A 24,895-nucleotide genomic window follows, 5' to 3' on the forward strand; every position below is an offset into this window, starting at 1 on the left:
TGCAGCGGTCTGAGATGCAGGCGCGCAAATGGTACTATAACCATTGCCGCTACCATTAAGCCGATTACCTCCATGCACTGAGCTACCGATGGGCTTGGAATGGAATGAAGGACACGGCAAGCATTGAGAAGCTTTGATAACCTGGACTCCGTCAGGTAAATCTTCATCTCTACAGAATCTATAAGAGTCCCTAGAAAAGGAACCCGTGTGAGTGGTAACAGAGAACTCTTTTCCACGTTCACTTTCCACCCATGCGACCTCAGAAATGCTAGAACTATCTCTGTATGAGACTTTGCATTCTGTAAACTTGACGCTTGTATCAGAATGTCGTCTAGGTACGGAGCCACCGCTATGCCTCGTGGTCTTAGTACCGCCAGAAGCGAGCCCAGAACCTTCGTAAAAACTCTCGGGGCCGTGGCTAACCCGAAGGGAAGAGCCACAAACTGGTAATGCCTGTCTAGAAAGGCAAACCTCAGGTACCGATAATCATCTTTGTGAATCGGTATATGAAGGTAAGCATCCTTTAAGTCCACCGTGGTCATATATTGACCCTCTTGGATCATGGGTACGATGGTTCGAATGGTTTCCATCTTGAACGATGGTACCCTTAGGAATTTGTTTAGGATCTTTAAGTCCAAGATTGGTCTGAAGGTTCCCTCTTTTTTGGGAACCACAAATAGATTTGAGTAAAATCCTTGTCCCTGTTCCGATCGCGGAACTGAGTGGATCACCCCCATGATTAAGAGGTCTTGTACACATTGTAGAAATGCCTCTCTCTTTACTAGGTTTGTCGATAACCTCGAAAGATGGAACCTCCCTTGTGGAGGAGAGGATTTGAAATCCAGAAGGTATCCCTGAGATATAATCTTTAACGTCCAGGGATCATGGACATCTCTTGCCCAAGCCTGGGCAAAGAGAGAAAGTCTGCCCCCCACTAAATCCGTCTCTGGATAGGGGGCCCTGACTTCATGCTGTCTTAGGGGCGGGAGTAGGCTTTCTGGCCTGCTTGCCCTTGTTCCATGACTGGTTGCCTTTCCAACCTTGTCTGTAACGAGCAGTAGTTCCTTCCTGTTTTGGAGCGGAGGAAGTCGATGCTGCTCCTGCCTTGAAGTTACGAAAGGCACGAAAATTAGACTGTTTGGCCTTTGGTTTGGCCCTGTCCCGAGGAAGGGAGTGGCCCTTACCTCCCGTAATGTCAGCAATAATTTCCTTCAAGCCGGGCCCGAATAAGGTCTGCCCTTTGAAAGGAATGTTAAGTAGTTTAGACTTGGAAGTTACATCCGCTGACCAGGATTTAAGCCAGAGCGCTCTGCGCGCCTGTATGGCGAATCCGGAATTTTTAGCCGTAAGTTTGGTTAGATGTACTACGGCATCTGAAACAAACGCATTAGCTTGCTTAAGGGTTCTAACTTTGCTCAAGGCCTCATCCAACGGCTCTGTGCGAATCGCCTCTTCCAGAGACTCAAACCAGAATGCCGCTGCAGCCGTGACAGGCGCAATGCATGCAAGAGGCTGCAATATAAAACCCTGTTGAACAAGCATTTTCTTAAGATAACCCTCTAATTTTTTATCCATTGGATCTGAGAAAGCAGAGCTATCCTCCACCGGGATAGTGGTATGCTTGGCTAACGTAGAAACTGCTCCCTCCACCTTAGGGACCGTCTGCCATAAGTCTCGTGTGGTGGCGTCTATAGGGAACATTTTTCTAAATATCGGGGGAGGGGAAAAAGGCACACCGGGTCTATCCCACTCCTTACTGATAATTTCTGTAAGTCTTTTTGGTATAGGAAAAACGTCAGTACACACCGGTACCGCATAGTATCTATCCAACCTACACAATTTCTCTGGAATTGCCACCGTGTCGCAATCATTCAGAGCCGCTAATACCTCCCCTAGTAACACACGGAGGTTCTCAAGCTTAAATTTAAAATTTGAAATTTCTGAATCCGGTCTCCCCGAATCAGAACCGTCACCGACAGAATGAAGCTCACCGTCCTCATGTTCTGCAAGTTGTGACGCAGTATCAGACATGGCTCTCGTGTCATCAGCGCGCTCTGTCCTTAACCCAGAGCTATCGCGTTTGCCCCTTAATTCGGGCATATTATATAATACTTCTTTCATAACATTAGCCATATCATGTAAAGTGATTTGTAAGGGCCTAGATGTACTAGCTGTCTCAATCCTACGCATCTCCCAAGCGGGAGACGCAGGTACTGACACGTGAGGAGAGTTAGGCGGCATAACTTCCCCCTCGTTGTCTGGTGATAGCTTCTTTATCGGTACAGATTGACTTTTATTCAAAGCAATATCAATACAATTGGTACACATCGTTCTATTGGGCTCCACATTGGCTTTTGAACATGATGAACAAACAGTTTCCTCTGAATCAGACATGTTTAAAACAGACTTAGCAATGAAACTAACAAGCTTGGAAATCACTTTCAATAAGTTTTACAAGCAATATAAAAAACGCTGCAGCGCTTCAAAAGTACAGATATAATTAAACAATTCTTAAGAAGTGTACTATTAGCAGAGGATTGCACCCATTAGCAAAAGGATGATTAACCCCTCGATACCCAAAACGGATAAAACAGATATCAATTAAGATTTAACGCTTTTAATCACAGTCAGCACACTGTCACAGATCTGCTGTGACTGATTACCTCCCTCACAAATGAAATTTGCAGACCCCTGAGCTCTCTAGAGACGTCCTGGATCAAGGAGGAAGAAGCAGAAAGACTGTGCAATAATGTTAACTGCGCAACAAGGCGCTAAAACAAGGGCCCTCCCACTCCAATCACAACAGTGGGAGCCCTGATATAACTTTCCATGCAGAAAAAATCATGCCCAAAGCGATTTATCACCAAAGTACCTCACAAAAAACGAACAACATGCCAGTAAACGTTTTATTAAAAAAACATTTTTCAATGTCATGCAAAGCTATCACTAAGCCTGCTACCAGTCGCTACCATTGCAGAGAAGGCTTAAGTATTATTTCAGTGTTAACAGTATTTTCTCAGTCAAATTCTAGTCCCTAGAATATAACTCGACTGTGCATACATTTATCAGCCTGATACCAGTTGCTACTACTGCATTTAAGGCTGTACTTACATCATACGGTAACAGCAGTATTTTCTTAGTCAATTCCATTCCCAGAAAATAAAGTACCGCACATACCTCATTTGCGGAGGACCCCGCATGCTATTCCCAGTCTGAAGTTACCCCACTCCTCAGAATGTCGAGAACAGCCAGTGGATCTTAGTTACGCCTGCTAAGATCATAGATAAAAAACGCAGGCAGTTTCTTCTTCCAAATACTGCCTGAGATAGAAAAACAGCACACTCCGGTGCCATTTAAAATAAACTTTTGATTGAAGAATAGTTAACAGTTAATAGTTAAGTAAAAACTCCAGCTCCTCTCGCGACCTCCTTCTTTGTTGAGGGTTGCAAGAGAATGACTGGATATGACATGTGAGGGGAGGAGCTATATAGCAGCTCTGCTTGGGTGATCCTCTTGCCACTTCCTGTTGGGAAGGAGAATATATCCCATAAGTAATGGATGACCCGTGGACTGAACACACTTAACAAGAGAAAACTAGGCCCCAATAAAGTTTTATCACCAAAGCATATATAAAAACGATTAAACATTTCCAGCAAACGTTTTATATTGCAAATCTATAAGAGTATTACCTCTGAAAGTAAGCATACCAGTCGCTATTAAATCACTGTATTCAGGCTTACCTTACATAAATCTGGTATCAGCAGCATTTTCTAGCATTTACATCTCTAGAAAAAAATTTAACTGCACATACCTCATAGCAGGATAACCTGCACGCCATTCCTCAGCTGAAGTTTACCTCTCTCTTCAGTTATGTGTGAGAACAGCAATGGATCTTAGTTACAACCTGCTAAGATCATAGAGATCATAGGCAGATTCTTCTTCTATTTTCTGCCTGGGACAAAATAGTACAACTCCGGTACCATTTAAAAATAAACTTTTGATTGAAGAAAAAAAACATAATTTATGTAAGAACTTACCTGATAAATTCATTTCTTTCATATTAACAAGAGTCCATGAGCTAGTGACGTATGGGATATACATTCCTACCAGGAGGGGCAAAGTTTCCCAAACCTTAAAATGCCTATAAATACACCCCTCACCACACCCACAAATCAGTTTAACGAATAGCCAAGAAGTGGGGTGATAAGAAAAAGTGCGAAGCATATAAAATAAGGAATTGGAATAATTGTGCTTTATACAAAAAAATCATAACCACCACAAAAAAGGGTGGGCCTCATGGACTCTTGTTAATATGAAAGAAATGAATTTATCAGGTAAGTTCTTACATAAATTATGTTTTCTTTCATGTAATTAACAAGAGTCCATGAGCTAGTGACGTATGGGATAATGACTACCCAAGATGTGGATCTTTCCACACAAGAGTCACTAGAGAGGGAGGGATAAAATAAAGACAGCCAATTCCTGCTGAAAATAATCCACACCCAAAATAAAGTTTAACAAAAAACATAAGCAGAAGATTCAAACTGAAACCGCTGCCTGAAGAACTTTTCTACCAAAAACTGCTTCAGAAGAAGAAAATACATCAAAATGGTAGAATTTAGTAAAAGTATGCAAAGAAGACCAAGTTGCTGCTTTGCAGATCTGGTCAACCGAAGCTTCATTCCTAAACGCCCAGGAAGTAGATACTGACCTAGTAGAATGAGCTGTAATTCTTTGAGGCGGAGTTTTACCCGACTCAACATAGGCAAGATGAATTAAAGATTTCAACCAAGATGCCAAAGAAATGGCAGAAGCTTTCTGGCCTTTCCTAGAACCGGAAAAGATAACAAATAGACTAGAAGTCTTACGGAAAGATTTCGTAGCTTCAACATAATATTTCAAAGCTCTAACAACATCCAAAGAATGCAATGATTTCTCCTTAGAATTCTTAGGATTAGGACATAATGAAGGAACCACAATTTCTCTACTAATGTTGTTGGAATTCACAACTTTAGGTAAAAATTCAAAAGAAGTTCGCAACACCGCCTTATCCTGATGAAAAATCAGAAAAGGAGACTCACACGAAAGAGCAGATAATTCAGAAACTCTTCTAGCAGAAGAGATGGCCAAAAGGAACAAAACTTTCCAAGAAAGTAATTTAATGTCCAATGAATGCATAGGTTCAAACGGAGGAGCTTGAAGAGCTCCCAGAACCAAATTCAAACTCCAAGGAGGAGAAATTGACTTAATGACAGGTTTTATACGTACCAAAGCTTGTACAAAACAATGAATATCAGGAAGAATAGCAATCTTTCTGTGAAAAAGAACAGAAAGAGCAGAGATTTGTCCTTTCAAAGAACTTGCGGACAAACCCTTATCCAAACCATCCTGAAGAAATTGTAAAATTCTCGGTATTCTAAAAGAATGCCAAGAAAAATGATGAGAAAGACACCATGAAATATAAGTCTTCCAGACTCTATAATATATCTCTCGAGATACAGATTTACGAGCCTGTAACATAGTATTAATCACGGAGTCAGAGAAACCTCTATGACCAAGAATCAAGCGTTCAATCTCCATACCTTTAAATTTAAGGATTTCAGATCCGGATGGAAAAAAGGACCTTGTGACAGAAGGTCTGGTCTTAACGGAAGAGTCCATGGCTGGCAAGATGCCATCCGGACAAGATCCGCATACCAAAACCTGTGAGGCCATGCCGGAGCTATTAGCAGAACAAACGAGCATTCCCTCAGAATCTTGGAGATTACTCTTGGAAGAAGAACTAGAGGCGGAAAGATATAGGCAGGATGATACTTCCAAGGAAGTGATAATGCATCCACTGCCTCCGCCTGAGGATCCCGGGATCTGGACAGATACCTGGGAAGTTTCTTGTTTAGATGAGAGGCCATCAGATCTATCTCTGGGAGCCCCCACAATTGAACAATCTGAAGAAATACCTCTGGGTGAAGAGACCATTCGCCCGGATGCAACGTTTGGCGACTGAGATAATCCGCTTCCCAATTGTCTACACCTGGGATATGAACCGCAGAGATTAGACAGGAGCTGGATTCCGCCCAAACCAAAATTCGAGATACTTCTTTCATAGCCAGAGGACTGTGAGTCCCTCCTTGATGATTGATGTATGCCACAGTTGTGACATTGTCTGTCTGAAAACAAATGAACGATTCTCTCTTCAGAAGAGGCCAAAACTGAAGAGCTCTGAAAATTGCACGGAGTTCCAAAATATTGATCGGTAATCTCACCTCCTGAGATTCCCAAACTCCTTGTGCCGTCAGAGATCCCCACACAGCTCCCCAACCTGTGAGACTTGCATCTGTTGAAATTACAGTCCAGGTCGGAAGAACAAAAGAAGCCCCCTGAATTAAACGATGGTGATTTGTCCACCACGTTAGAGAGTGTCGAACAATCGGTTTTAAAGATATTAATTGAGATATCTTCGTGTAATCCCTGCACCATTGGTTCAGCATACAGAGCTGAAGAGGTCGCATGTGAAAGCGAGCAAAGGGGATCGCGTCCGATGCAGCAGTCATAAGACCTAGAATTTCCATGCATAAGGCTACCGAAGGGAATGATTGTGACTGAAGGTTTCGACAAGCTGTAATCAATTTTAGACGTCTCTTGTCTGTTAAAGACAGAGTCATGGACACTGAATCTATCTGGAAACCCAGAAAGGTTACCCTTGTTTGAGGAATCAAAGAACTTTTTGGTAAATTGATCCTCCAACCATGATCTTGAAGAAACAACACAAGTCGATTCGTATGAGACTCTGCTAAATGTAAAGACGGAGCAAGTACCAAGATATCGTCCAAATAAGGAAATACCACAATACCCTGTTCTCTGATTACAGACAGAAGGGCACCGAGAATCTTTGTGAAAATTCTTGGAGCTGTAGCAAGGCCAAACGGTAGAGCCACAAATTGGTAATGCTTGTCTAGAAAAGAGAATCTCAGGAACTGATAATGATCTGGATGAATCGGAATATGCAGATATGCATCCTGTAAATCTATTGTGGACATATAATTCCCTTGCTGAACAAAAGGCAATATAGTCCTTACAGTTACCATCTTGAACGTTGGTATCCTTACATAACGATTCAATAATTTTAGATCCAGAACTGGTCTGAAGGAATTCTCCTTCTTTGGTACAATGAAGAGATTTGAATAAAACCCCATCCCCTGTTCCGGAACTGGAACTGGCATAATTACTCCAGCCAACTCTAGATCTGAAACACAATTCAGAAATGCTTGAGCTTTCACTGGATTTACTGGGACATGGGAAAGAAAAAATCTCTTTGCAGGAGGTCTCATCTTGAAACCAATTCTGTACCCTTCTGAAACAATGTTCTGAATCCAAAGATTGTGAACAGATTTGATCCAAATTTCTTTGAAAAAACGTAACCTGCCCCCTACCAGCTGAACTGGAATGAGGGCCGTACCTTCATGTGAACTTAGAAGCAGGCTTTGCCTTTCTAGCAGGCTTGGATTTATTCCAGACTGGAGATGGTTTCCAAACTGAAACTGCTCCTGAGGACGAAGGATCAGGCTTTTGTTCTTTGTTGAAACGAAAGGAACGAAAACGATTGTTAGCCCTGTTTTTACCTTTAGATTTTTTATCCTGTGGTAAAAAAGTTCCTTTCCCACCAGTAACAGTTGAAATAATAGAATCCAACTGAGAACCAAATAATTTGTTTCCCTGGAAAGAAATGGAAAGTAGAGTTGATTTAGAAGCCATATCAGCATTCCAAGTCTTAAGCCATAAAGCTCTTCTGGCTAAGATAGCCAGAGACATAAATCTAACATCAACTCTAATAATATCAAAAATGGCATCACAGATGAAATTATTAGCATGCTGGAGAAGAATAATAATATCATGAGAATCACGATTTGTTACTTGTTGCGCTAGAGTTTCCAACCAAAAAGTTGAAGCTGCAGCAACATCAGCCAATGATATAGCAGGTCTAAGAAGATTACCTGAACATAGATAAGCTTTTCTTAGAAAAGATTCAATTTTTCTATCTAAAGGATCCTTAAACGAGGTACCATCTGACGTAGGAATGGTAGTACGTTTAGCAAGGGTAGAAATAGCCCCATCAACTTTAGGGATTTTGTCCCAAAATTCTAACCTGTCAGGCGGAACAGGATATAATTGCTTAAAACGTTTAGAAGGAGTAAATGAATTACCCAATTTATCCCATTCCTTAGCAATTACTGCAGAAATAGCATTAGGAACAGGAAAGACTTCTGGAATAACCGCAGGAGCTTTAAAAACCTTATCCAAACGTATAGAATTAGTATCAAGAGGACTAGAATCCTCTATTTCTAAAGCAATTAGTACTTCTTTAAGTAAAGAGCGAATAAATTCCATCTTAAATAAATATGAAGATTTATCAGCATCAATCTCTGAGACAGAATCCTCTGAACTAGAAGAGTCCAAAGAATCAGAATGATGGTGTTCATTTAAAAATTCATCTGTAGAGAGAGAAGATTTAAAAGACTTTTTACGTTTACTAGAAGGAGAAATAACAGACAAAGCCTTCTTTATGGATTCAGAAACAAAATCTCTTATGTTATCAGGAACATTCTGCACCTTAGATGTTGAGGGAACTGCAACAGGCAATGGTACATCACTAAAGGAAATATTATCTGCTTTAACAAGTTTGTCATGACAATTAATACAAACAACAGCTGGAGAAATAGCTACCAAAAGTTTACAGCAGATACACTTAGCTTTGGTAGATCCAGCAGGCAGTGGTTTTCCTGTAGTATCTTCTGGCTCAGATGCAACGTGAGACATCTTGCAATATGTAAGAGAAAAAACAACATATAAAGCAAAATAGATCAAATTCCTTATAAGACAGTTTCAGGAATGGGAAAAAAATGCCAAACATCAAGCTTCTAGCAACCAGAAGCAAATGAAAATGAGACTGAAATAATGTGGAGACAAAAGCGACGCCCATATTTTTTGGCGCCAAATAAGACGCCCACATTATTTGGCGCCTAAATGCTTTTGGCGCCAAAAATGACGCCACATCCGGAACGCCGACATTTTTGGCGCAAAATAACGTCAAAAAATGACGCAACTTCCGGCGACACGTATGACGCCGGAAACGGAAATGAATTTTTGCGCCAAAAAAATCCGCGCCAAAAATGACGCAATAAAATGAAGCATTTTCAGCCCCCGCGAGCCTAACAGCCCACAGGGAAAAAAGTCAAATTTTTGAGGTAAGACAAAATATGATAATTTAAAGCATAATCCCAAATATGAAACTGACTGTCTGGAAATAAGGAAAGTTGAACATTCTGAGTCAAGGCAAATAAATGTTTGAATACATATATTTAGAACTTTATAAATAAAGTGCCCAACCATAGCTTAGAGTGTCACAGAAAATAAGACTTACTTACCCCAGGACACTCATCTACATGTTTGTAGAAAGCCAAACCAGTACTGAAACGAGAATCAGTAGAGGAAATGGTAAATATAAGAGTATATCGTCGATCTGAAAAGGGAGGTAAGAGATGAATCTCTACGACCGATAACAGAGAACCTTATGAAATAGACCCCGTAGAAGGAGATCACTGCATTCAATAGGCAATACTCTCCTCACATCCCTCTGACATTCACTGCACGCTGAGAGGAAAACCGGGCTCCAACTTGCTGCGGAGCGCATATCAACGTAGAATCTAGCACAAACTTACTTCACCACCTCCCTTGGAGGCAAAGTTTGTAAAACTGATTTGTGGGTGTGGTGAGGGGTGTATTTATAGGCATTTTAAGGTTTGGGAAACTTTGCCCCTCCTGGTAGGAATGTATATCCCATACGTCACTAGCTCATGGACTCTTGTTAATTACATGAAAGAAACTATGTTTCACCACTTCTCTCTTACTACCTCCATGCTTGTCGAGAGTTGGAAGAGAATGACTGGATATGGCAGTTAGGGGAGGAGCTATATAGCAGCTCTGCTGTGGGTGATCCTCTTGCAACTTCCTGTTGGGAAGGAGAATATCCCACAAGTAATTGACGATCCGTGGACTGAATACACCTTACAAGAGAAATTCCATTCTCTATCTGAATTACGAAAGAAAAAATTTGGGTTCAGTGTCCCTTTAACACCCCTGTACAGCTAACGGCTACACACGTTGCCTGGTACACATGCCAGCACCATATACCCTGGTACCTAACACAATGTCCCCAGATCACAGCTTAACACCCCTGTACAGCTAACAGCTACACATGTCACCTGGTACACATGCAGCACCATATACCCTGGTATCTAACACAATGACAACATTCCTGTCACTCAGCAGTACTAAGATAACAGCCCAACACCCCTGCACAGCTAACTGCTACACACATACATGTCCCCCGGTACAGATGCCATCTCCATATACCCTGGTACCTAACAATGTCCCTAGATCACAGCTCAACACCCCTGTACAGCTAACCGCTACACACACACACGTCACCCGGTACACATGTGTCAGTATCATATACCCTGGTACCCAAGAAACCATTCCTGTCACTCAGCAGTCCTCAGATAACAGCCCAACACCCCTGTACAACTAATGGCTACACACATACATGTCACCTGGTATACATCAGTATGTGAATTGGAGGTTTTAGATCAGGAGAGAGTGGTCAGTGAGAAATGGACTTTTGACCTGAGTAGGTTACTAATACTTTGGTGACTGCAGGTATAAGCGTAGCGGGGGAGCATGATGAGGGGCTGCGCTCAGGCGTGACTATTGCGGGTATAAGCGTAGCGGGGGAGCATGATAAGGGGGGCTGGGCTCAGGTGTTTGTACTAGTGAGGGTGTAAGTGCAGCGGGGGAGCATGATAAGGGGTTAGGCTCAGGTGTTTGTACTAGTGCAGGTGTAAGCGTATCGGGGAACATGATAAGGGGCTGGGCTCACTGCTCAGGTGTTTGTACTAGTGCGGGTGTAAGCGTAGCGGGGAAGCATGATAAGGGGCTGGGCTCAGGTGTTTGTACTAGTGCGGGTGTAAGCGTAGCGGGGGAGCATGATTAGGGGGGCTGGGCTCAGGTGTTTGTACTAGTGCGGGTGTAAGCGTAGCTGGGCTCAGGTGTTTGTACTAGTGCGGTAAGAGTAGTGGGGGAGCATAAGGGGGGCTGGGCTCAGGTGTTTATACTAGTGCGGGTGTAAGCGTAGCGGGGGAGCATGATAAGGGGCTGCACTCAGGCGTGACTAGTGCGGGTATAAGCGTAGCGGGGGAGCATGATAAGGGGGGTTGGGCGCAGGTGTTTGTACTAGTGCGGGTGTAAGCGTAGCGGGGGAGCATAAGGGGGGCTGGGCTCAGGTGTTTGTACTAGTGCGGGTGTAAGCGTAGCAGAGGAGCATGATAAGGGGCTGGGCTCAGGTGTTTGTACTAGTGCGGTAAGAGTAGTGGGGGAGCATAAGGCGGGCTGGGCTCAGGTGTTTGTACTAGTGCGGGTGTAAGCGTAGCAGAGGAGCATGATTAGGGGGGCTGGGCTCAGGTGTTTGTACTAGTGCAGGCGTAAGCGTAGCAGGGGAGCATAAGGGGGGCTGGGCTCAGGTGTTTGTACTAGTGCGGGTGTAAGCGTAGCAGGGGAGCATAAGGGGGGCTGGGCTCAGGTGTTTGTACTAGGGCGGGTGTAAGCATATCGGGGGAACATGATAAGGGGCTGGACTCAGGTGTTTGTACTAGTGCGGGTGTAAGCGTAGCGGGGGAGCATGATAAGGGGGGCTGGGCTCCGGTGTTTGTACTAGTGCGGGTGTAAGTGTAGCGGGGGAGCATGATAAGGGGTTAGGCTCAGGTGTTTGTACTAGTGCGGGTGTAAGCGTATCGGGGGAACATGATAAGGGGCTGGGCTCAGGTGTTTGTACTAGTGCGGGTGTAAGCGTAGCGGGGGAGCATAAGGGGGGCTAGGCTCAGGTGTTTGTAATAGGGCGGGTGTAAGCGTATCGGGGGAGAATGATAAGGGGCTGGGCTCAGGTGTTTGTACTACTGCGAGTGTAAGCATAGCGGGGGAGCATAAGGGGGCTAGGCTCAGGTGTTTGTAATAGGGCGGGTGTAAGCGTATCGGGGGAGAATGATAAGGGGCTGGGCTCAGGTGTTTGTACTACTGCGGGTGTAAGCATAGCGGGGGAGCATAAGGGGGGCTAGGCTCAGGTGTTTGTACTAGGACGGCTGTAAGCGCAGCGGGGAAGCATGATAAGGGGCTGGGCTCAGGTTTTTGTACTAGTGCGGGTGTAAGCGTAGCGGAGGAGCATAAGGGGGGCTGAGCTCAGGTGTTTGTACTAGTGCGGGTGTAAGCGTAGCGGGGGAACATAAGGGGCTGGGCTCACTGCTCAGGTGTTTGTACTAGTGCGGGTGTAAGCGTAGAGGGGGAGCATGATAAGGGGCTGGGCTTAGGTGTTTGTACTAGTGCGGGTGTAAGCGTAGTGGGGGAGCATAAGGGGGGCTGGGCTCAGGTGTTTGTACTAGTGCGGGTGTAAGCGTAGCGGGGGAGAATGATTAGGGGGGCTGGGCTCAGGTGTTTGTACTAGTGCGGGTGTAAGCGTAGCGGGGGAGCATAAGGGGGGCTGGGCTCAGGTGTTTGTACTAGTGCGGGTGTAAGCATAGCGGGGGAGCATGATATGGGGGGCTGGGCTCAGGTGTTTGTACTAGTGCGGATGTAAGCATAGCGGGGGAGCATGATAAGGGGCTAGGCTCAGGTGTTTGTACTAGTGTGGGTGAAAGCATAGCGGGGGAGCATGATAAGGGGGGCTGGGCTCAGGTGTTTGTACTAGTGTGGGTGTAAGCGTAGCGGGGGAGCATGATAAGGGGGACTGGGCTCAGGTGTTTGTACTAGTGCGGGTGTAAGCATAGCGGGGGAGCATGATAAGGGGCTGGGCTCAAGTGTTTGTACTAGAGCGGGTGTAAGTGTAGCGGGGGAGCATGATAAGGGGGGCTAGGCTCGGATGTTTGTACTAGTGCGGGAGTAAGCGTAGCGGGGGAGCATGATAAGGGGCTGGGCTCAGGTGTTTGTACTAGTGCGGGTGTAAGTGTAGCGGGGGAGCATGATAAGGGGCTGGGCTCAAGTGTTTGTACTAGTGCGGGTGTAAGCGTAGCGGGGGAGCATGATAAGGGGCTGGGCTTAGGTGTTTGTACTAGTGCGGGTGTAAGCGTAGTGGGGGAGCATGATTAGGGGGGCTGGGCTCAGGTGTTTGTACTAGTGCGGGTGTAAGCGTAGCGGGGGAGCATAAGGGGGGCTGGGCTCAGGTGTTTGTACTAGTGCGGGTGTAAGCATAGCGGGGGAGCATGATATGGGGGGCTGGGCTCAGGTGTTTGTACTAGTGCGGATGTAAGCATAGCGGGGGAGCATGATAAGGGGCTAGGCTCAGGTGTTTGTACTAGTGTGGGTGAAAGCATAGCGGGGGAGCATGATAAGGGGGGCTGGGCTCAGGTGTTTGTACTAGTGTGGGTGTAAGCGTAGCGGGGGAGCATGATAAGGGGGACTGGGCTCAGGTGTTTGTACTAGTGCGGGTGTAAGCATAGCGGGGGAGCATGATAAGGGGCTGGGCTCAGGTGTTTGTACTAGTGCGGGTGTAAGCGTAGCGGGGGAGCATGATAAGGGGGGCTGGGCTCAGGTGTTTGTACTAGTGCGGGTGTAAGCGTAGCGGGGGAGCATAAGGGGGGTTGGGCTCAGGTGTTTGTACTAGTGCGGTAAGAGTAGTGGGGGAGCATAAGGGGGGCTGGGCTCAGGTGTTTGTACTAGTGTGACTAAGCGTAACAGGGGAGCATTAGAAGGGGCTGGGCTCAGGTGTTTGTACTAATGCGAGTGTAAGCGTAGCGGGGGAGCATGATAAGGGGCTGGGCTCAGGTGTTTGTACTAGTGCGGGTGTAAGTGTAGCGGGGGAGCATGATTAGGGGGGCTGGGCTCAGGTGTTTGTACTAGTGCGGGTGTAAGGGTAGCGGGGGAGCATGATAAGGGGGGCTAGGTTCAGGTGTTTGTACTAGTGCGGGTGTAAGAGTAGCGGGCGAGCATGATAAGGGGGGCTAGGCTCATGTGTTTGTACTAGTGCGGGTGTAAGCGTAGCGGGGGAGCATAAGGGGGGTTGGGCTCAGGTGTTCGTACAAGTGAGGGTGTAAGCGTAGCGGGGGAGAATAAGGGAGGCTGGGCTCAGGTGTTTGTACTAGTGCGGGTGTAAGCGTAGCGGGGGAGCATAAGGGAGGCTGGGCTCAGGTGTTTGTACTAGTACGGGTGTAAGCGTAGTGGGGGAGCATAAGGGAGGCTGGGCTCAGGTGTTTGTACTGAGAGCTTATTTCGGGTACAAGTGTGAGGTTTGTTTTTCAGCAACTTAATGCAATACTAAATAAGTCACAATTAACCCTGCATGATTCAGGTGGAACATGTCATTTTATCTCATTTATTCTTTGCTGCTCCCATGCCTACCAATGTATGCAACAAAGCACTACTGGGAGCTATATGCAGATTAAACTTTCACACAAATAACTTTCTGATTCACATCAATAAAAACTGAGATAGCAGCTCCTACAGAGTGTGTGCAAGAATATACGTATATGCCATCTGTGATTGGCTGATGAAGAAAATAAAACAATCTTCTCATGTGAAATTGGTCTATTATGCATTTATTGATTATGCTATTCTACTGCACTTAGTGGTTCTTTAAGTATTGTCAATAGAAAAGCTATGAACAGGAGGGGCATCAGCAGAAATCAACATCCCAGGGGGATGAGAGCCAAGCCCTTTTAAAACGTTCTACCTGCAGCAGCTATTAATACCAACTGGTTGAGTGTGTACACTGTCCCGTAAAACTGGTTTAAACAAGTAAAATGACACAAAGCTGAAGGAAACGACTTGTTTGTGCACATTTGTTAAGCAAGCCTCTGCTGCAAGTCCACAGCTCCATAAAGACCCTCTTAGAGCTTGAGAGCTGCAGTTATACCAACAACCAGTGTCTGATAAGATTACCACCAGCAGGTTACATCTGCCCTGTATCATCCACCCACACACTAAAGACAACCCCTGGCACTTGCATAACATGCTGGGCTACCAGTACTAACCTTGTTAATGCCTGCTGGCTGTGGTCCTCTCATCCCTGGCTGGCCACCCATCTGTGGACCTCCTTGTTGAAGCGTTTCAGCCAGTAAGTTGCCAGTGTTGCTAATGCCCGGGTTAGGGTATGACATGCCAGGACGTCCTCTGCCAGCTGTAAGTGAACCATTCATCACCTGCCCCTGCATCATGCCTTGCCCATTCCCAGTTGGCATCAAACCCTGATTCATACCCATGCCAGGTTGGTTGTTAACTCCAGCCATCATCCCAGTAGCAGACGTCTGGTTTATCTGTTGAGTCTGTGGCCCTGAAGTGGACCCATTTCCTCCAATAGCCATACTGGGGCTTTTCACCATGCTGTTATGAAGGCCAATGCCCTGGGTGCCTTGCGCTGTGGGCTGGCCAAGGCCAACACCTATGTTTGTGCTGCTCCCGCCCCTGAGCAGCTCTGAGAGTTGCTTGTGCTTGGAAGCTGCATCGGGTACCATTCCAAGTGTTGTATGCAGCTGACCGACATCGCCACCATTGCTCAGACCAAAATCATTTGAGGTAATCAATTCATCAGGCAGGTCTTGTTCCAGGTCAAACAGTGGCCCAAAATCTAAAACAAAGAAAAATTATAGATGTATTATATAATCCTAAAAGCTTTAAACACAGAACCTCAAATATAACCATGCCCTAACATATTGAAGGGCGCCACTGGAGACCCTTCCTGAATACATAGGACACAAACAAGCCAGGGATTAGGGATCTCCCCTGATGAAGAGAGATTCTGAAGCCCTGGTGTGTTCGCTTCTCAACCATGCAACAACACGTTTATCCCACAAATGCTTTTGTACAGTATCTCACTCATTCTGGCTGTCATCTTAGGTCACTGTGTGTAAATGAACCTGACCAGGGAACTGTAACAGGTCTCTAAGGACGTTTCAAATACAAAACGTTCAAGTGCTATATAGAATACAATCAAATTCACCCAATGAGAGGTGTGACCCATGGAGCCACAGCTCCTGTAATTCTACAACTACAACTGTACCATGGTGATAAGCAATTTAGGGCAGAACTAGACAAATTTGTTGAAAACCTAAGAGGCAGAATTATTTGTTTTCATGGGGTATATGGGTGTGCACACAAATATTCTATAGTTACAGTATCATATGGTAGATCTATAAGTATAAAAATCATAGTCTGGCTGCTACTAATGTGTCAGGTCAAGAGAATTTCTATTAGATGCAATAACTAGTTGGAATATTGAATATAGATTATGTAGAGGCTCCCTGGTTTTTCTCAAGCCCTCATTAGGCAAGTTATGGTACAGGTTCTCGTGTTTGGTACACTAAAGGCTATACACATACCATGAAGCACTTCACACTAACAGACTTCAGCTTGCAGCTTGGCTAAGGCACCAGTAAAACAATCGGCACATTCAGGTCTCCTATATAACTAATTATAGCAGTAAAGAAAGATGTGACCTAAACAGAACTCCCCCAGCAGACAAAACAGGCACCATATTTTCTGCAGATACGATCAGAAACAGTCAAATTACTTTTTTTTTTCAAAACCCTTAATCTTTGGAACTTTAAAAATATGGGACACCCTCATAAGCCAATACCCCTCAAGTAACAAGGGCTTTTTTTTGGAATACGAGTGGGGGAAGGTATTTACCATGTCCCTATCAACTGTTTGATGGCCCCACACTTAAAGGGACATAATACTCATATGCTAAATCACTTGAAACTGATGCAGTATAACTAAAAAGCTGACAGGAAAATATCACCTGAGCATCTCTATGTAAAAAAGGAAGATATTTTACCTCACAATCTCCTCAGCTCAGCAGAGTAAGTTCTGTGTAAAAAGTTATACTCAGCTGCTCCCAGCTGCAGGTAAAAATAAAAAAAAATGAAGAAATGAACATCAGCCAATCAGCATCAGCAGTGCTGAGGTCATGAACTCTTACTGTGATCTCATGAGATTTGACTTAATTCTCATGAGATTTCATAGTAAGCTTCCTTTACCTGATTGGTGAAATAATATGAGAGTTCACGAGGCTCATCCTTTCAGCTTTCCCAGGACAGACATACAAAAATGCTGCTTAGAAATCCTTTACAATGGGAGGTGGGTACTGAAGAACTTTTGAGGTAAAATATCTTTCTTTTTTACATAGAGATGTTCAGGTGATATTTTCTAGTCAGCTTTTTACAGCTATGCTGCATCACTTTCAAGTGTTTAAACATTTGGGTATTATGGCCCTTTAAAACTTGTTAAAATCATTTCCAAGCCTTTTTAACACATGGCTCTCCTAATTTCAGCTACACCACTATAACACTTCCTGTTAGCAGGAGGTTAATATCCTACAAGTAAAGATGAAATCCGTGGACTTGTATCTTGTAGAAGAAACTCACACTATTTAACAATTAGGTAACGGTGCCTTTAACCTTGTCTCAACAGGAGTGTGAATTTGGATATTAGAGCCCAAAAGACAGAATGAGATTTTCTACGTGTTTAATAACAAAAATATCAATACAGGTTACACAGTGCAAAATTATAAAGACATTCAAAATAACATACAATTGCAAAGCTACAGTTCTTTAAAAAGAAAATGGAACATTAAAAGAATTAGACACAATATCTAACTTATTACCAAGTTCCTTTAGATATGTGGAGAGCTGATGATGATGTCGATGGCTTTGGTCCCCAGGGCAGTTCTGCCCACCAAGTCTTTGTTACATATTTAAACCAAACCTCCTTTGTCTTGTCAAAGACAACACCCAGGTTATAATTTACAACGAGTGCAACCAATGCAAACAAGTCTTAGCTCCCACTATCAGTCTCCAAGGGGAGGAGCGTTCTGATTTCCTACACACAGTTACACTACTAAGGAGGGGGGTCTCCGCTTACAGCTTTTCTCAAAGCAGTTTTTACACAGAAAAAGGCTATTCACATTAAACTTTTCCAGGCTGAGAACACAATACCACATCTGCGGGGTAGTCAATCCAGGTATCAACTACTCCACATGATTGTATCATGACACCCAGTATGAAAAGAGTTAGCACTGTAAAATTCTGTCTACACCTCAGCTAGACCCTGCTTAGACGTTAGATTCTCTTATCCAAATCCTGGACTATCAGAGCGCTGTTTGAAGTGCACGTATTTAAACAATGTCTCCGTGACTGCCGAAAACCGGAAGTGTAAGAGAGTAAAACTATTACTAAACAGCGTCATCCTCCCCTCCTAGTGGATAGACAGAACTGATAGGGGGGGAAGGAGAGAGTGCTTTGGCGCTCTTTACAAGCTCTGCCCCTCGTGGGCGATACCCAAGACCTCTCCCGGTTGCCATGATGCTAGTAAAGGCACCGGGAGCAACTGACTGGTGTACATAGTGAAAAAAACACAGATGATAAATGTAGTTAAAGGGATACTGAACCCAAAATTTTTCTTTCATGATTCAGATAGAGCATTTAATTATAAGCAACTTTCTAATTTACTTCTATTATCAATTTTTCTTCGTTCTCTTGCTATCTTTATTTTAAAAAGAAGGCATCTAAGCTAAGGAGGCAGCACATTTTTGATTCAGACCATGGACAGCACTTTTGTATTGGTGCTGTCCAATCAGCAAAGACAACCCAGGTTGTTTACCAAAATGGGCCGGCATCTAAACTTACATTCTTGCTTTTCAAATAAACATACCAAGAGAATAAAGAAAATTTGATAATAGGAGTTAATTAGAAAGTTGCTTAAAATTGCATGCTCTATCTGAATCACGAAAGAAAAAATTTGGGTACAGTGTCCCTTTAACATAACCTTAGGAGGGGAGTTACTGCATTCTAACCCCAGCACACTGTAAAAACATATACAATATAAATGAAACTCCCGGTCGCCATTATGCATTATAATAAATGCACCGGGACCCACAGGTCAAAAACCCCTGCAACTGTACACAATAAAAACCAACCGCTGTTATAAGACCGTTTCTCTTATCCCACACTGTGGTTATCAGACTAAAACACAAGTCAACTTAACTGACCAGCTATATCCGATATCTCTACTGATTGCAGGGTTTCCTTCAAGCACTGTATGCTCATTTAAACACATGCTCAAGAACCCACAGATTGCAGGGTTTCCTTCCACACTATGTAACCCAGTGTCTATGTCCTAACTGCCTTAACGTCCCCTACTAAACTAGGAAAATCTGAGACCCAGTGTAATGAGGTTAGATGAACAAATAAAGTGCCCAAACTTTCTCTGAGATCCTTTCCCCCCAGAAAAGAAGTTAGCACTTAACTCATCTTCTGCCTGGCAGCAAGGCAGTTCCCAGGTGTAAGAGGTCCTCTACCTCCTATGGACCCTGAAATAAATGAAATTCCTGAGTAAAATCCCTCAGGTTTTCAGGGTTAGGGCAGCATAAATGCATGGGAGACGCAGTGAGAATTATGTTCCACAAGTTCCCATTGCTCTAAAGCCACCAAAAGCTCTACTGAAGAGACCGATATGGACTACGGCTACACCCTAGAACAAAGCAGCACTCTCTGGCACTACTATAAAATAATAAACTCTTGATTTAAGAATCTATAACACCTCACTTTACCTCTTCCTATCACTAACGTAGGCAAAGAGAATGGCTGGAGTGGGAGGGAAGGGAGGAGCTAATATAGCAGCTCTGCTGTGGTGCTCTTTGCCTCCTCCTGCTGACCAGGATGTGAATATCCCACAAAGACGAAACCTGTGGACTCATGTCTTTAAAAAGAAATAAAGTGCTATTTTTTTTCATGTAAGTGGTAAGAGTCCATGAGCTAGTGACGTATGGGATATAATACCCAAGATGTGGAATCCACAAGTCACTAGAGAGGGAGGGATAAAATAATCCGCAGAGAAATTAAATACAAAAAAATTATTAGGTTTTCTTAAATTTCAAAAAAACTCAATTTAAAGGCACTAGAATCAGACAACTGTCTGAAGAACCTTTCTACCAAAGGCTGCTTCTGAAGAAGCAAACAGATCAAAATGGTAAGATTTAGTAAAAGTATGCAAAGACCACCAAGTTGCCGCTTTGCAAATTTGATCAACTGAAGCCTCATTCTTGAAAGTCCAAGAAGTGGCAACTGATCTAGTAGAATGAGCTGTAATTCTCTGAGGCGGAGACTGCCCCACCTCTAAATAAGCTTTGTGAATCAAAAGTCAACCAAGTTGCCAGAGAAATGGCAGAGGTTTTCTGACCTTTCCTGGAGCCAGAAAAAATAAATAGACTAGAAGTCTTTTTGAAATCTTTAGTAGCCTCAACTAGGGGTGCGCATCTTCACTGGTCTCACGATTCGATTAAGATTATCATGTCAACAATTCGATTCTACAATGCATCAAGATGCATCACGATTAGTTATCTAATTATGCCCATGATTTAAATGTTTCAGCAAAGAAATTCAAGCTTATTTTATTAGCTCAAAAAAGGACACTCTTCCTCATGTGGCAAAGTCTGAACACAGCAGACTATTTATTTAGAACAGTAAATACTAAATGGCAATTGTATTGGCAATATGGCATCAAACTGTAGTAATGTAAAAAGTGCAGTGCACTTCTTCAATAAAAGAGGATATTTAAATGTATATAGTATACACTAGTAAACGAACATAAATAAATGTCTAACCTATGTTGGTTTTAATTTAATGCATTTTTTAATCTCTCTTTTTGGTCTCCTGTCATTTCAGCATGACATGTACGTGACATGTACGTAATATGCGACGGATGATGTCAACGTCGAACTCTGTCAGTGTTAAAAAACAAAACACTAAGTTGTCAAAATGTCAAGCCACAAACGTAAAGTCAAGATGAAAATTTAAATTTAGTACATTACATTAGTAACTTCAAGTTGCCAACATTTGAAAACAAATTGCAGGGGACACTTGGCATGGGGGGCTTTGTTAGGTACTGGACTGGTAGGTATTGTAATGGTATAGAGTCTGGACTCCACAACATAATAAAAACACGCTACAATTGTGTTGCTGCAGTTCTTTGTATCAGCATTATTATCCATTTTCCATTCATTTAGTAGTCACTCAGTCTCAAATCAATGCAGGAAAAAAAAAATACAGGATAAACTGCTGTTTCTTTAGGGGCTACTTTTACAAGTAGACTACTAGAAAGAAAATGTTTGGGTTTCGTGTCCCTTTAAGTGTGTAATCATGTATTACTGTGTCCTAGTAGTACTACTAGTAGTAGTAGACACTGTAATATCACACTTAAAGGGACATGAAACCCAAACATTTTCTTTCATGATTCAGATAGAAAATACAATTTTAAACAACATTACTTCTATTATTTAATTTGCTTCATACTTCAGATATCGTTTGTTGATGAAATAGCAATGCACAAGAGGCATTTCAACAAAGGATAAGTAAGTTAAATAGAAGTAAATTGGAAAGTTGTTTAAAATTGCATGCACTTTTTTTCTACTTCACAAATTGGGTTTTATGGCCTTGTTATAAACACAGGGATTGGGTTCGGCACCTTTTATACTTCCTAAGAGAGCACATGCATTGCATAATTGCATATATTATTTAAGTACAGTGTATATTTTCAATATTTGCAGATGTGGTCAAAACTTTGTAGGAAAATTTGTAATCGGTAGTATGTGACTGACTAATGTGTGTAGTCTGTGTGTGTGTGACTGACTAATGTGTGTCACACAGTCTGTGTGTGTGTGAGACTGACTAATGTGTGTAGTCTGTGTGACCGACCTGACCAATCATTTATGACCAATCCATGTGATATGGAGTTTCATAAATACAAATGAAAATAAAGCACAATGTCCATGAGCATTTTGAAAAAAACATCACTGATTTCACTGATTTGCGATGAGGGGTTTTCTAGTAGAAATTAAGAGATGCGTAGTGCTCTGCTCACAGGCAAAATGTATTCTGCTTTACTAAGTTTCTCAACATAGGACTGTCTCCCACAAAATAAAAATGAGCCCGCCGTGTGTACTCTCACCATCACTCAGGCAGTCACGGCACTAGTCCTCCTACTGCGTGCGTCACTTCCAGAGACCGCCCATAAGCAGCCCCGTTGCTTTATTGGTGACGTGACGTCAAACGCTGTGCTAGTGTACTGCGTTGGTAGTACCGAGCTCTCTCTATACTTGTCCTGGAGGCGGGATCACGTGATGATACATGAATCGATTCGCGCCCTTCACTGCATTGATGCAGAATCGTTTCATGCCGCATCGCGATGTATCGCCCATACAATTATTTTCAGCACCCCTAGCCTCAACATATTTCAAAGCTCTTACCACATCCAAAGAATGTAAAGATCTTTCAAGAGTATTCTTAGGATTAGGACACAAAGGAAAAACACTTTCCCTATTGATGTTGTTAGAATTCACAACTTTAGGAAAAAATTTAAATGAAGTCGGCAAAACAGCTTTATCTTGATGGAAAATCAGATAAGGAGACTCACAAGAGACCAGACAATTCAGAAACTCTTCTAGCAGAAGAGATGGCCAAAAGAAATAACACTTTCCAAGAACATAATTTAATATCCAGAGAATACATAGGCTCAAAAGGAGGAGCCTGTAAAATCTTCAAAACCAATTTGAGACTCCAAGGAGGAGAAATAGATTTAATAACAGGTTTGATACAAATCAAAGCCTGAACAAAACAGTGAATATCAGGAAGTTTAGCAAATTTTCCTATGAAATAAGACAAAGAGCAGAAATTTGTCCTTTCTAAGTATTTGCAGACAAACCCTTATCCAAACCATCCAGAAAAAAATCCTAGGAATTCTGAAAGAATGCCAAGAATAATTATGGAGTACAACACTATGAAATATAGGTTTTCCAAACTGATAATAAATTTTCCTTGAAACAGACTTACGAGTCTGTATCAGTGCTAATCACTGAGTCAGAGAAACCTCTATGACTAAGTACTAAGCGTTCAATTTCGAGATCCTGATGGAAAAAAACGGCCCTTGAGACAGAAGGTCTGGCCTTAAAGGAAGTGGCCGAGGCTGGCAACTGGAAATCCCAACAAGATCCGCATACCAAAACCTGTGAGGCCATGCTGGTTCTATCAGAAACACATGCGGTTGTTCCATTATGATCTTCGAGATCACCCATGGAAGAAGAAGCAGAGGTGGAAAAATAAAAGCAGGTTGGTAAAACCAAGGAACTGCTAAGGCATCCACCATCTCCGCCTGAGGATCCCTGGACCTGGAAAGGTATCTGAGAAGCTTCTTGTTTAGACGAGAGGCCATCAGACCTATTTCTGGAAGACCCCACATCAGTACAAGATGAAAAAAACATCTGCATGGAGAGACCACTCCCCTGGATGTAAGGTATGACGGCTGAGATAATCCGCTTTCCAATTGTCTACACCTGGCATATGAATCACAGAAATTAGACAAGAGTTGGATTCCGTCCGAGATACTTCCTTCATTGCTGAAGGACTGCAAGTCCCTCCTTGATGATTGACATATGCCACTGTTGTGATATTGTCTGAAAACAAATGCAAAGTTCTTCAATAGAGGCCACGTCTGAAGAGCTCTGAAAATAGCAGACCCTATCAAACTATATAACAAATGGATATGTTGTGACTAAATTACATGTAAATTATGTTTAGGTGCTTTTATAATAAATATTAAATTATATTTATTTTTTTATATTGAATGTTGCATGAAAAATATTGAAATTGTAGCTTAACAGGAGTAAAAATTATATACAGTATATATCATTTATGATTACGCTACAAATTATTTTCCTTCTTCGCAGTGATAGTACATGAAAAAACAAAATTTATGCTTACCTGATAAATTTATTTCCGGATATGGTGAGTCCACGGCGTCCTCATTTACTGTTGGGAATTTTACTCCTGGCCAGCAGGAGGCGGCAAAGAGCACCACAGTTAAAGTATCACTCCCCTTCCCACAAACCCCAGCCATTCGAATAAGGTAAATGAAGAAAAAAGGAGTAATACAAGGTGCAGAGGTGCCTGATGTTGAGTCAAAAATAACTGGCTTAATTAAAAGGGCGGGGTCGTGAACTCACCATATCCGGAAATAAATAAATCAGGTAAGCATAAATCAGGTAAGAATAAATTTAGTTTTCTTTCCTAAGATATGATGAGTCTACGGCGTAATTTACTGTTGGGAACCAATACCCAAGCTAGAGGACAGAGAGGACTAGGGAGGAACAAGACAGGTATACCTAAAAAGAAAGGAACCACCGCTTGAAGAACCTTCCAACCAAAAGAGGCCTCAGACGAGGCAAAAGTATAAAATTTATAAAATTTGGAAAAAGTATGCAAATACCAAGTAGCAGCCTTGCAAATTTGTTCCACAGAAGCCTCATTTTTGAAAATCCAAGAAGAAGAGACAGCCCTAGCCAAAAACTTCACTTCCTCCATTGACAGTTTGTGGGAAGTGGAGTGATACTTAACAGTTTAACTGTGGTGCTCTTTGCCTCCTTCCTGCTGGCCAGGAGTGATATTTCCAATAGTAATTGAGGACGCCGTGGACTAACCATATCTTAGGAAAAGAAAGTAGAGAAACACAAGGGGGTACAGATGCGCCAAGACTGCCGACACTACACAAGTCCCGGGCGGGTTTGTGGACTCTCAATGTCAAAAAGGAAAATTAATTTATCAGGTAAGCATAAATTATAATTTCCTTCTAATTGCAGTAAGAGTCCATGAAAACATTCATAACCTGTAGGAAATCTATACCTAAGCTGTAGAGAACATGGATGTTAGGGAGGGAAAGAAGGAAGGCAGTCTTAATTACTAGGCACCACCACTTGAAGAACCATTCGCCTAAATAATGCCTCTACTGAGGCAAAAACAAAATCTGTAGAATT

At 42.9% G+C, this 24,895-nt stretch overlaps 1 protein-coding gene across 3 annotated transcripts in view; it reads right to left on the bottom strand.

Annotated features, from left to right (window-relative positions):
• Positions 1–24,895, bottom strand: part of EP300 (E1A binding protein p300) — a 657,355-nt gene that overhangs the window by 572,224 nt on the left and 60,236 nt on the right. For all 3 annotated transcript variants that reach the window (XM_053721396.1, XM_053721397.1, XM_053721395.1), the window contains exon 3: positions 15,069–15,661. In XM_053721396.1, coding sequence (XP_053577371.1) covers positions 15,069–15,661 — 593 coding nt within the window. The remainder of the gene's footprint in view (positions 1–15,068; positions 15,662–24,895) is intronic.

Source organism: Bombina bombina, chromosome 7 (genome assembly GCF_027579735.1).
Source record: "Bombina bombina isolate aBomBom1 chromosome 7, aBomBom1.pri, whole genome shotgun sequence".
Lineage (NCBI taxonomy): Eukaryota > Metazoa > Chordata > Amphibia > Anura > Bombinatoridae > Bombina > Bombina bombina.